Genomic DNA, 13,089 nt, shown 5'->3' with positions numbered 1-13,089 from the left:
ACCAGCAAGAGTAGGTGTTTGAGGGGTTTTCCTCTGGTTGTAGAGATAGACGCATACACCTGATTTCAAGTGGACTGAGATGTGCATTATAGAGATACGGACAAGGTGGGTTGGTGGAACATTGAGGCTCAACACATCTGCTTGGGAGGGAGTGTTAAAGCTGGGGAGTTGTCATGAAGGTCTCATGAGAGCCACCTCCTGGACATCGGAGGGAAGCGCAACACGGGGAGGAAACAATGCGCCACGCATCTGAGGCGTGAACCCATGTGCACTTCGAGTGACTGCGCATTGCTCATAATGGGAAATGAGGTAGAAGACACCAAAGGAGCGATGGGCTTTTTAACTAAAACTTTTAGGGAGCTGTAGAAGATGTGTGTGTGTGGGGGGGCATAGATGTGTTTTTTAAATAAAAAATGAAACTACTATAAATATGGAGCAAGACAGGTAATGGGAGGAAGACCAGTCAAAAAGCTATTATAATGCTCTAGGCAGGAAATAGTAATGGCCTGGACTAGGGCAGTGCAGCAAAGACAGAGGTGAATTTGAGACAGATTTTGGAGGAGGCCTTGAAAGGACTCAGAGACCCCTTCTTATAGACTCTGATGGAAAAGAGGGCTTGACGGTGGCACTGTGGTGTCCAGCTGTGACCCCATGTGCATGGTGGCACCATTAGGCAGGATGGAGAAAGCAATCAAAGGAGCAGATCTCAGCAAAAGGCAGGAGTTCTCTTCGCACACGTCAGTGTGAGGTGCTGGTGGGACATTCATGTTGGAAGGCACAGGGCAGAACCTGGAGCCTGGAAGGGCCATCTCCGCTGGAGACGTCAATTAGCGGATGACAGTCGGAGACACAGGTATAAATGTTATCCAGAGTGGCATCTGATCTGAGAAACCATGAGGCCAAAGACAGAACTGCAGAGATTATCCTCACTGAAGTGCATTATTTTAAAATTGAAAATAAATTTTAATTTGAGCCCTAGCCGGTTTGGCTCAGTGGTTGGAGCATCGGCCTGCGGTACAGAGAGACCCGGGTTCGGTTCCCGCTAAGGGCACGTACCTCGGTTGCAGTTTGTCCCCGGCCCTGGTTGGTCGTGTGGGTGGCAGCCACTCGATGTGTCCCTTCACATTGATGTTTCTCTCTCTCTCTCTCTTCCTCTCTCTCCCTCCCACTCTATCTGAACAAAAAATGGAAAAACGTCCTCGGGTGAGGATAAAAAAAAAAAGAAAAGAAATTTTAATTTGAGAGTTAACTCTTTGTTTTACTATTGAAATCATTTACATATGTTGTAAAAAAAAAAAAAAAAATCACCATCCAAAATGTCAACACATAGAATTATATGAAAATGGCTAGGGCATTTGTTCTTACATTGAAAGCAATACATCTAAAACGCAAAAAAACCTTTCTAGCTCTCCAAGCCTGTCCACCTACAGCAGCACAGTACTGTGCTGATTTAGACTAGACTACTTTCTTGCCATTTCTTTTCTTTCAGAAACTAGTCTCTGTTCTTTCCAAGCCACAAATTATTTTATCGTTTCCAACATTCACAATGTTTCACATTAGAATGGATGATGTGCTATGGTTTAATTAGCAGTAATCATTTTTCTTATTGGTACATAAAGTAATCGTGCACCTTACAGTCATTGGCCTGTTTGATTCAAAGTCATGTGGTCATTTCTTCGTGCCCCCCCCCACACACACACACACACTCTTTTGGTAGCAGCAAGGAGGCCTTTGGTGTCGAGAGGGATGGAGTGAAATGGCAGCTGTGCCCCCTGCGGCCTTCTGCACCTGACCAGACTTAGCCGTGTCCCGAGGGAGAGCAGGTGGGAGGGCCGCAGTCCTCCCGTGGAAAGCCAGGAGCAGGGCAGCCAGGGCTCAGGCCTTTGCAGGTCCTGGGAGCGCATGGGAAAGTGAGAACCATTGCCTTCAGAAAACACAGGCTTTCTCCTCACAGAGGGCTGCCCTGTGTCGCTCAGGGCTCCCGCTGCAAGCAGCTGGCACCAAGTCCACTGGGACTTATTGGAAGGAAATCCCGTGCTGACACCACCTCTCGTGAGATTTATTGGAAGGAAATCTGGTGCTCACAGAGTCAACAGGAGGCAGAAGGAACAGGCTTGAAAAGGGGCAGGGACCAACCCAGACTGGGCCTCTGGGGCAAGCTGGCCAAGATGCTGGACACTGCTGCTACTATGACGCGCTGCCCAAATCCTAACTGTCCCCTCAGCTTTGTCTCCTGGCTCCAAAGACAAAGCCTCAGTTAGGGGCATCTGATCTGACTGCCCAAGTAGCTAACTACCTGTGTCCTGGTCACCAGGAGATGGATGGAGAGCAGGGAAATGTCTTCCCTTGGGCTTCAGGAGAAGAAAGCAGGGTCCAGCATGTCACCAGTGCAACAGCACTGCAAAGGGCACAGAAAGGGGTTTTCCACTCCACTCCCTTTCCAGTGTCTCAGATGTGTGGGGTCAGCAGAGGACTATGGTCTATTCAAATCGACTGTATGGACTTTATTCAGAACCACAGACTGGATCGAGGCAACCAAGCCCTTCCTTGTGCTAAGTATCTCACAGGTGATTGCTGCTGAACATGCAGTTATTCATTCTTAGACCTTCCGAAAATCCTAAGGAAGGAGGACAGTGGTTACCGAAGATGTTTCCAACTGTAGAGGGAATGAATGCAGCAACTGCAGATGCAGAATTTGGGTGCTCGCTAAAATAATGCGTCCTAAGATGTCATTGTTTGAAATTAGCCCCGTCACTGACAGGTCATTAACTTCTGCCACTCGTTTAATTTCTGGTGTGGACCTGGTACAGGAAACCACACATGGGTGGTAATTTTTTTCCCTCCAATCTCAGAGGAAATGTAACCGGGTATGAGCTAGTGGCACAACTCATATATCAGTAGCCTGTAGTGGATCTACATAAATCCTTTTCTTCAATGTTATTTAACTGTTTGGAAAGTGGTTTCAACAGAAGTAATTCCAATTGCACCAGAAAGGAAACCAGAGTCTTAAAGAAAAATACACTCTCTCTGCTGAGCAAGGCAAACATCTCAGTACGCAGGGAAACAAACCAGTCTCTTGTGTTATTTCCTTAATAAACCCACTGGAACACTTACTTTGTGTCTTTAAATGGCTGATAGACAAAGCATTCTGTGGCCACTACAAATTAATGCCTACAACTGCTTTATAAGCACTTTAAAAGGGCAGGTACTAGTTTTTAAATTTCTTTCTCTCTTACTCACATGATCTCATTATGGGACTTTGTACATATTACAAACACAATAAATATTTGTTAGTTTTTTTTTTTTTTTACTCATGGAAATCATACTCCCTGGGAGAGAATTTTCTATTTAAAAAATTAGATAACCTAACACAGTAGATAAATGAATACATTGCTATCACAGACCTAGCTCATTTGATAGCCAAACCCTTATAGAATAATATTTTTCCAATAAGCTCTAAGTGGCACTTTCTGTCTCATAGTGTTGCTTTTTGACTCTTCCAGGAATTAGTTTAAAATAAAAGCCCTTATATCAGTGAAAGATGAGAACTTGATACTATTGAAAGCTGACTAATTCAAGTCATTTGGTGAAACCAACTTCCTTTTGAGAACTAGGAGATGTGAATGTACAGAGTAGATGTCTCTGTTAAAAGCACAGCCCCACAGTCAATGGAACTGGTAGTAAATTAATTTAGACCTTGACTCATTCCCCAGAATGTGATGGAAGAATCTCTTTGTTGTTAGTCTTACTTTTCTAAGATCTTCACACAGCTCACTCCTTAACTCCTTGAATTTTTTACTCAAATGTTACCCCAGTGTGGCTTTTCCTGACCACTCTATTTTATTTAAAAAAAAATAATAATAATTCCCTTTATTGATTTTAGAGAGAGTGGAAGTCAGAGGGAGAAAGAGATAAAAACATAGATGAGAGAGAACATCGACTGGCCGCCTCCTGTATGCCCCCACTGGGGATCTGGCTTACAACCTGGGCATGTGTCCTGACAAGGAATTGAACTGGCGACCTCTTGGTGCATGGGTTGATGCTCAACCACTGAGCCACACCAGCCGGACCTGACCATTCTATTTTAAATTTCAACTCTCCCTCCCCTTACCACCGTGCCCCATCCCAGCTTTCTATTTCCTCACAGCATGTATCTGACAGAATATATGTTTTGTTTATTGGTTTGTGGTTTCTCTTCAGCATCTCTAATGGAAGCTACATGAGCAGGGAGATTTTTTTCTCTGTCCCATTCTTTGTTTTATTTCCAGCACTAGGCACATAGTAAGTGCTCAATAAATCTTTGTGGACATACAAGCTAAGGCACCACCAGTTTGTAGGTTTCTGGGTACAGGTTTTCCCAACCCTCTTAATGGTTGAAAAAGAAGTTTCGCAGCAACTATTTTGTTTGGTTATTCTTAAAACAACTTTGTGTTTTATTTTATTTATTTATTTTCCTCACCAGAGGACATTTCTCCATTTTTTGTTCAGATAGAGTGGGAGGGAGAGAAAGAGAGAGAGAGAGAAACATCGACATGAAAGGGACACATCGAGTGGCCGCCACCCACACAACCCAACAAAGGCCTGGGACAAACTGCAACCGAGGTATGTGCCCCCAGCGAGAACCGAACCCGGGTCTCTCCATACTGCAGGCCGACACTCTAACCGCTGAACCAAACCGGCCAGTGCACAACTTTGTGTTTTAAGAAAGGCTTATTATCCCAATTCAGCTAATGAGGAGACAGGGCCTCAGAGAGCTCCTCTGAATTGTGTAACATCAAGAGGCTAGCAAAGTGGTAGACTCCAGCCTTGAACTCAGATCAGTTCCTCCCCTTGACGTCCTGCTCCCACCAGGTCGTGAGTCTGTCTGGCGGGAGGAACTTGTATTAAGCATGGGCTGGTCAGGTCTCAGGGCAGTGGATTCCAAAATGGAAATGAGAACAGAATGTGGAGGCAGCATGCATTTTCTTGCTAAATAAAACCACCCATCACATGAAGCTCTCAAGGCTGTGAAAACCAGCTTCTCCTCCGCTGAGCCTTCCGTGTGGAAGAGCGGTCCATGCGGAGACATTGTGACATCCACCTCCAAGAGCCTCCGCGACACCCCTCCCCTCGTAGTGCAACTGAATGTCCAACCTGCTTGTATTTTAGGCCTTTCTCCCCCTTGGCATTTCTATTTCATGTCGTGCTGTGGGCAGGGGGACAGTGTGAGTAATGGCTAAAGACCATCGACTGGAAGACAAGCAGAGCCCAGACAGAACTTGGAGGTTGATATGGTTAGGAGTTTTTTTTTGTTTTTGTTTTTTTGATGGGTTCGGGGGACATGGGCCATTACTCTGTCTCCTCTTCTATAAAATTAGCCTAATGACACCAGTTTCTCATAAAGAAATTAGATTATACAAGTAAAGCTTTCCTCACTGCCTTAGGTATTATTAGTGTGTATTCCTGTATCTCTTCTACTGGAGCAGAAGATCACAGACGGTAAGGAACTTCCCTGGCATTTTTGTTTGCTAGGGATGCAACAAAGTACCACAAACCTGGTGGTTTAAGCAATAGAAATGTCTGTCTCACAGTTCTGGATGCTACAAATCCAAGATCAAGGTGTTGACACAATTGGTTTCTCCCACGGGCTTTGAGGAAGAAGCTTTTCCATGACTTCCTCGTTGCTAGAGGTTTGCTGACCATCTTTGGTGTTTCTTGGCCTATCGAAGCATCACCCCAATCTGTGCCTTCGTCTTCCCATGGTGCTCTCCCTGTGAGTGAGTCTTTGTCAAACTCTGCTCCCCCTTTTGAAATCTTTACCCAAGTATATTTTTCCATTGATTTGTTTCAGATAGAGTGGGAAAGAGGGATAGAGGGAGAGAAACATCGATGTGAGAGAGACACATCAATTGGTTGCCTCCCACATGACCCCAACTGGGCTGGATATCAAACCTGCAACTAAGGTACATGCCCTTGTCCGGAATCGAACCCGAGACTCTTTGGTCCCTGGGCCGACACTCTGACCACTGAGCCACACCAGCCAGGGCCCAAGCAGGATTTTAATGGGTAGATAACAGCAATATCTTTATATATGGGTAAGGTCTTAGAGGTGTTATTTAATATTTTAAAGGTATATTTGTCTAAAAATCTGTGTAACTCAGTATTTTTTACAAAATTTCAGTGCAACTTTTAATCTCACAGGTATCTATTAGTAATCAATGTGTTAATAATAAATGACAATTTTCCTTAAAAGTGTTTTACATTTCTTTCTGATATATATATGGTAATGACGTTGGTTCCACAATTTGTACACATGCATGTAGAGTACTATATTTCAGTGAAAATGCACACTTAAAAATTATCTAAATTGCAATGCTATGCTTTATATATTCATTTTTTTTTATTGATTTTTCTTACACAAATCACTTGCATAATGTAGTAAGAACTTTTGGAGTTGCCTTTTAGGCTACACATATTTACTTGTTTGGACATTTAAGTATGCATTTATAGTGCATTCCCTAATTGATTGGTGCCAATATTGTGAGTTGATGTAAGTCTCAGGTTTATTGCAATGGAAATGGGATCATTTGTAGAGCTTGAGATCTTATAGAAAGTTTGTAAATATTTGTTGAATGAATGAACGAATGTATGGGGCGAGGAAATGAAGTCATTTATTTTAAACTGCATTTGCACCAACTAAATCAGTAACCGAAGTGAAAACAATACTTATGAGTGAAGGTGATATATTAAAAAAACTGTGAAAGTGAGTTTTAATTTTTTACATCACTTTATTTCTTTAAGTTGGATTTTCTCATGACATTGGGCCTCTCCCCTACATCTTTTACATTGTGACTGAGGATTCCGAGCGTGTGCAATGAAAGAGGCTCTCAGACAGGCAGCCTGAGAGCGGAGGAGAGGGGGCGCGCATTTGCATAGGGCAGGAAGGGCCCAGAACACCTGGCGGGGTAGCCTACTGGGTCCATTTGTTAGTGCTCATTAAATTCACATTAATGCATGAGCCGCTCTGAATGGGCAAATGCCATGTGGGTTGGTTGCTTTCTCTGAGGCCAAGGCAATGACTTTTGGGGGCCCCTACCCCTGGTGGCTTACTTGCCAATGGCATTTGACCTGGGGTCAGACCTGTATTTAACCCTTTCCTGTAGGTCAAAAACAAATTAATTTGGTGAGAATTAAATTGGAAATGAGTCGTCTGTACAGCAGGTGTCCCCTGTGGAGAATGTGCCCCAGGTGGAAACATTTTAAGATCTGTTTTGGGGCCATCTCTGAAGAAGCTTCAGAGGTCAGAGAGGCAATTCCGAGACATCCCATGTGGTGAGGCCCTGGAGGTGGACGGAGCAGGTGCTGACTCAGGGCAGTTTTCTCAGCAACGTGGGGGGACTTTCAAAGAGGCCCCGTTTGGAGATAATTTATTTATATATTCATGAACATACATCTTGGGCATTCATTGTGCACTGATTTACTTAGAAGTTGCCCTAAATGATTGGAACTTTACCCTTTGCCCCTACCTCCCACCATCAACCAAGACTTTGATTTGAAGGAAAGATAAGAATGCATTTTTCTCTTTCTTTTTTCTAGAGGATGAAGAAGACGATGAAATGGTGGAACCTAAAATTGGCCACGATTCAGAACTGGAAAATCAAGACAAAAAACAGGAAGTGAAGGAAGGTATGGTGTGGAAGATGGATTGAGTGATTATTTTGTTTGTTTTATTACCATAAGGGACTCTAGGGGTGAGAAAAAATTAAATGTACACTCTCTGTGTGGAAGGTTGTTCGATACATTGTATTTAGCAACATAAACTTTAATCTCCGAAACAAGACTCATTTGTGTTTTGACTGATAGAAGCAAATAAAATGCAAGCCATCCACAATTCCAGAAACAAGTCTAGTCATGATTCCAGTAAAATTATTACTGAATAGTAATAGAATGAGACACTTACAATCAATTGTTGTGTTATCTAGTTCACTCTATTGTATATTTCTAATGATAACCATAATAAGAAAGCAAAAAAAAAAAAAAAAAAAAAACCCACAAGAAAATGAAAGCAAAAGAGAAAAACAAAAGTCACAGGACATGAAGTACAGCAGAGGGAATACAGTCAATAATATTGTAATGACTATGAGTGGCATCAGATGGGTACCAGACTTACAAGGTGGTCACTTGATAAGGTATAGAAATGTCTAATCAGTATGTCGTACACTTAAAACTAATATAATACTGTATGTCAACTGTAATTGAAAAGTTTTAAAAATAATAACAAAGAAAAAGAAAGGGGAAGACAATGTTATAGATGATGTTTCCCTAAAAATCTAATTTATATCCCTTTGAGATTTTTGGCCCTGGAGTCAAAAGAGAATTTCGAAATTGTCACTCTTACAAATGGAGTGTCCTTGAGAACAGAATGTGGATTAAAAAGATTCTTCTGTATTTCCTACTAACTGTCCCAAATATAGATCAGCATAACTCTAACTAGAAGCCCATTTGTTTTAAAACATTGAGGATGCCTGTGGCACTGGCACAGCTGTGTCACGTGGCTGTCACTGGGGACTTTGTGGGACGGGTACATAGTGGCCAGGGGTTGAGGTGGGTTACTGTCCAATTCTGGGGCACAACGGAGGGCAGGGAGCAGATTCAACGGCTTTAACAGCAGCATCCACAGGGGCACAAGAGTCACTTCTTCCGAGAGACTCTAAATGGATTTGATGGAAGAGATTTCACTTGTAAACTTCTACTAAGAACATGTGTTTTTTTTAAAGCTGGTGAACAAAATATCACTGACACAGGTGTAGCATCAGACAAAACAAGTCAGGATTTATTAAAATACCCTCTTCTTGCTTTTGCAAAATATCCTTAAGATGTACTGGGTGGTAAGGAGCCAGCGTATGTTTTGTGGGTCCTGGCACAGATCACCCCCACCCTTACCCCCAAACCCCAACCTCTAGATTGTCTTCTCTGGCAAAGCACTGCAACCACCTTCTTCACTACTGAGCAGAAACACCCTCCAATTGCAACTGTTACTCATGCTTCATGGAATTGATTAAAGCCCTTTTAAAAGTCAAAAAGAAGTTTGAAATACATTTTCTATTACCACTACACTGTGTACCCTATTCTCTATTAATGGCTTTTCTGCAAATTAGCACACAATGGGTTAAAAGCATGTTTATGTTGGCATCAAACTCTCTCTCTGGCTTTTCTTTCTTTCTTTCTTTTTTTTTTTTCAAAGCAAGACAGTATTTTGCAAACTTTTGAAAGAATCTCTAGCAGATATAATCGTGGCGCCATTCACACGGCTGCATAGTAGTTAGGGCTGTGTCAGCACTTCCATTATGAACCCTGAGTTTCAGGGATTTATTACTCAGCCATAAAAATTTGCTCTGGGCTGAAACTTGACATACATGGTTTCAAACCAGGGAACACATTTTTGAGAAATCTGGCCTTTTTTGGAGTTAAAAAAAAAGGGGGGGGGGCGGCGAGGAGAGATGGGAAAAAAATCAGTGCTCACTGGCTTTTGACATTTTTGCCCATGTGACATCAAAATGCATAAAACGGTAAAGAAATATGGGTTTGATTTATGACCGTTTCACTCTTTTTTCCACAACAGAGTAAAGCAAAACAGCAGGTATGTTTTAGCTTTTAATCAAAATGTAGGGAATTTGTATATGTGAGCGTCTTCGTAGCTTCATGTTTGGAGATGGAAAACAACAGAGTTGGAAACCTAACCCTTGTAAACGCACATCAGCTCCCAAACCTCACATTAGCTTCAGAGAAGGATATCCTCTTTATTAGTCTTGTTTGGTTTTCTCATTTATGAACTGCTTTCACTGTAAAATTCCCATAAGAGCCGTGCTCCCAATTTAATCTGACTTTAAGTTTAAGCTGCGTGGGTTTGCTTATTTATTTTTTGTCTTAAAAATATATTCTTGAAAAATTTTAAAAGATGTCATTTTTATATTGAAATTTAAAGCTGCATCATTAAAACAAGGCAAGACATTTCTGAAGTGGGTATCTTAAGAATAACTTTTAACCTAAAAAATGATATTGTAAAATACTCAATAGAAATAGTGAATTTCATGATGAATTTTAAATTTTTACAGCGGAAAAAAATCCCAAGAACCCAAGAAACCAAAAGATATGCTATATAATAAATAGAGTGAATTACAAAGAAACAGAAAAAGTATAGCTTAAGGTCAATAAGAAAACTCAAGAAAGCAGAGAAAATAGGATAAACTCATCATGAAAGACATAAAAAAGTATTTCATATGTAATACCAAGATAAATGAACATTTCTATAATAAATAGAATAAAAACTAAACCCTGAGCCCTGGCCAGATTGGCTCAGGGGTTAGAGTGATGGCCCACAGACCAAAGAGTCTCGGGTTCAATCCCAGCCCTGGTTGGGGTGGTGCAGGAGGCAACCAGTCCGTGTGTCTCTCTCACATTGATGCTTCTCTCTCTTTCCCACTGTCTCTCCCTCCCTCCTACTTATCTGAAGATTGATGGAGAAGTATCCTTAGGTGAGGATTAAAAAAAAAAAAAGTAGACCCTGAAATAAAATTTATACTAGATTTTAATTTTGTAGGACATGAATTCATAGAATTAGGCAGCCATCTAAACTTTGAATTTCATGAATGCAGTACATTGTTTTCATACTTGCTATTCAAGCTAAATATAACTGTTCAGGTAAATTTTGCTAAGTTTGAAATTTGTCATGTCATTTGGACCATATGTAAGTCAAATTCACATGTTCTACTTTTCACAAAGAATCTTTATTTTTTTTGAAAAATTTCACTTTCAATGTAAAAAGTACTGTTAGCTCTTGGCAATATTCAGACAAAATACTGAATATTTTGTTGCAAAAACAAATAATACACCTGATATAATAGCATTTTCTGCTTACCTTATAAGAAAATCAAATCTTATCAATGCCTATATTTTGCTCTGATATGCCTTAGTAAATTAATCCTGCCCTTTTTATGCAGAGAACAAGTCAAAAATTCATTAGGTTCCAGGAATAGGGAAAAGTTACAGAAACAGATATTTCAGGGGGAATTTGGGGCTATCCTAGGGCAATACGATTCTGATTCTCAGTGTTTATGCTTGTATTTCGAACCTTGTAGATTCCATTAATCAACCAATTTTCTTTCAAAAAATGTGAGGTCTGGAGAGGTTTCTTCTCTGAATGCAGCTTTCGGCTGTGGTCCCTGGATGCTGCATTAGGTTTTCACTACATTGTAAGAACATTTATCAATTCACAGATTTTTAAATATGGGAGGTTTTGGGCTTTCGTCAAAAATAACTACGGTCCTATTTAAGTCCTAAGTTGAATGTTGTTTACAAAGGTAAAAAAAAAAAAAGCACTTGTCCGCACATACATTTTATTATTTTGTGCTAACCAATCTTGTCATTTGACCCCTGCTAGACATCAAAGCTTAATGTAAAATATATCCTTTGTTTTGCTTCAGTGGCAATTTAATTTCAAGCCAAATATTGTACTGTCAAGTATAATATCTGCAGAGGCTACCGCTTCACCTGCCTGAACTTGGCCTTTGCAGATACACTTTGATCAGCCATTATGTTTCTCTTAGAGAAGACGCTGTATGTCTTGAAAGATGAGATCAAAGTGACGATAAGCTACAGGGAAGAAAAAAATTACAAAAAATTACACAGATACTATTTTTTATTCAAGATAATGGACCTGGAAGGAAAGATACAGGTGAAATAGAAGTAGCTGAGAAAAATAAACAGAAAGATTTTTAAAAAATATTATGAAAATGGAATAAGGGGGGAAATTCTTATTTTTCTAATTTCAAGTGTGTCTCATGTCATCTATCAACAGTGACTAAGGCTGAGTGAGGCTTTTTAAAATAAGACATTTTTCTTGGCCCTATAGTGTCCTTGTTTAATGAAGTTTATTTATGTAACAGTACTAACCAAACAAAATAATCCTAACATTTTGTAGGGTTCTTTCTTTCTTTCTCTCTCTCTCCTTCCTTCCTTCCTTCCTTCCTTCCTTCCTTCCTTTCTTTCTTTCTTTCTTTCTTTCTTTCTTTCTTTCTTTCTTTCTTTCTTTCACCTAGTTACACTTAGTAGTTTTATTGTTTTCTTGAACTTACATAAGGGTGAAAAATTCAAATGCATACTAATATATGGGAGTTTTAAAAAGTGGACTAATAAATTGCTACCTAAAGACTAAACATTAAATACTTAACTATTTGCCCATTGTATTTATCCTTAACCCTTAAACCAGACTTAAAGTTTAGGTATCATTAGCTTATTTTATAGAAAGAACTGTTGCTCAGAGAACTTTAATTGATTGAAGAATCAAGGCTAATATATGGCACAGGAAATGCTGGATTCCAGGTTGGTTTGTGGAGTTCGTGTTATTATGTCCACATATTGCCCATTTCACTATTTCTCAAACTCATGTCTGGGTAGTTCTCCTCAGCCGAAGTTGAGGGTTCTTGGAGAATCCCAGTGCCCACTGGCATATTTCGGGCTCTGGAGACTTTACAACAAAGAAATATTTCTAATTATATTTAGAAACTATGGGGTGAGCTGTTTTGGAGAAGGTCTTGGGTCGTGGATGAATCATTATTTGTTAGAATATTATCTGGAGAGCGTTTCTCAGGGTGTGAAGCAACTACATTAGAATCATTCTAGTTTTTTATACAAATACAGAGGTTGGAGTCCCCCCGATGTCCTGTGTTCTGGTCTGGAGCAGGAAAGGAGGGATGGGAAGCGGGGAGTCATCATGAACATGAAAACTTTGAGATCCACAGCCATGGCTCTGCAGAAGAGATTTTGGACAATCCCCATTTCTCAGGACAATGGCTTTGAAATACCATTAATAGAATCAAGTAACATTTACATAAAACATCATGTTCCAGGTCTGTACCTGAAAGAGTCCTCTGACCATGTGGCCACATTGACATTGGTCCCAGTTATGGTGGCAGAGGTGTTTGGCAAAGCCTCCGGGTGACTGACCACCAGGGACCCCACCTGTAATTGTAAGCACTACTCTCTCCTGCAGCTTAAACTTCAGGCACTCCTGGTTTTACTGAAAGAGTGATCAATCACACGTGCGTGGAA

The 13,089-nt window shown here is 40.6% G+C and overlaps 1 protein-coding gene across 5 annotated transcripts in view; it reads left to right on the top strand.

Annotated features, from left to right (window-relative positions):
* DYNC1I1 (dynein cytoplasmic 1 intermediate chain 1) overlaps positions 1-13,089 on the top strand; it is a 308,363-nt gene that overhangs the window by 177,628 nt on the left and 117,646 nt on the right. For all 5 annotated transcript variants that reach the window (XM_036246459.1, XM_036246457.1, XM_036246458.1 and 2 more), the window contains one exon: positions 7,576-7,665. In XM_036246459.1, coding sequence (XP_036102352.1) covers positions 7,576-7,665 — 90 coding nt within the window. The remainder of the gene's footprint in view (positions 1-7,575; positions 7,666-13,089) is intronic.

This window comes from Molossus molossus, unplaced genomic scaffold, assembly GCF_014108415.1.
Source record: "Molossus molossus isolate mMolMol1 unplaced genomic scaffold, mMolMol1.p scaffold_m16_p_7, whole genome shotgun sequence".
Classification (NCBI taxonomy): Eukaryota; Metazoa; Chordata; class Mammalia; order Chiroptera; family Molossidae; genus Molossus; species Molossus molossus.
Note: the sequence above shows the minus strand (reverse complement) of the source record. Positions and strands in the feature narration are given on the sequence as shown.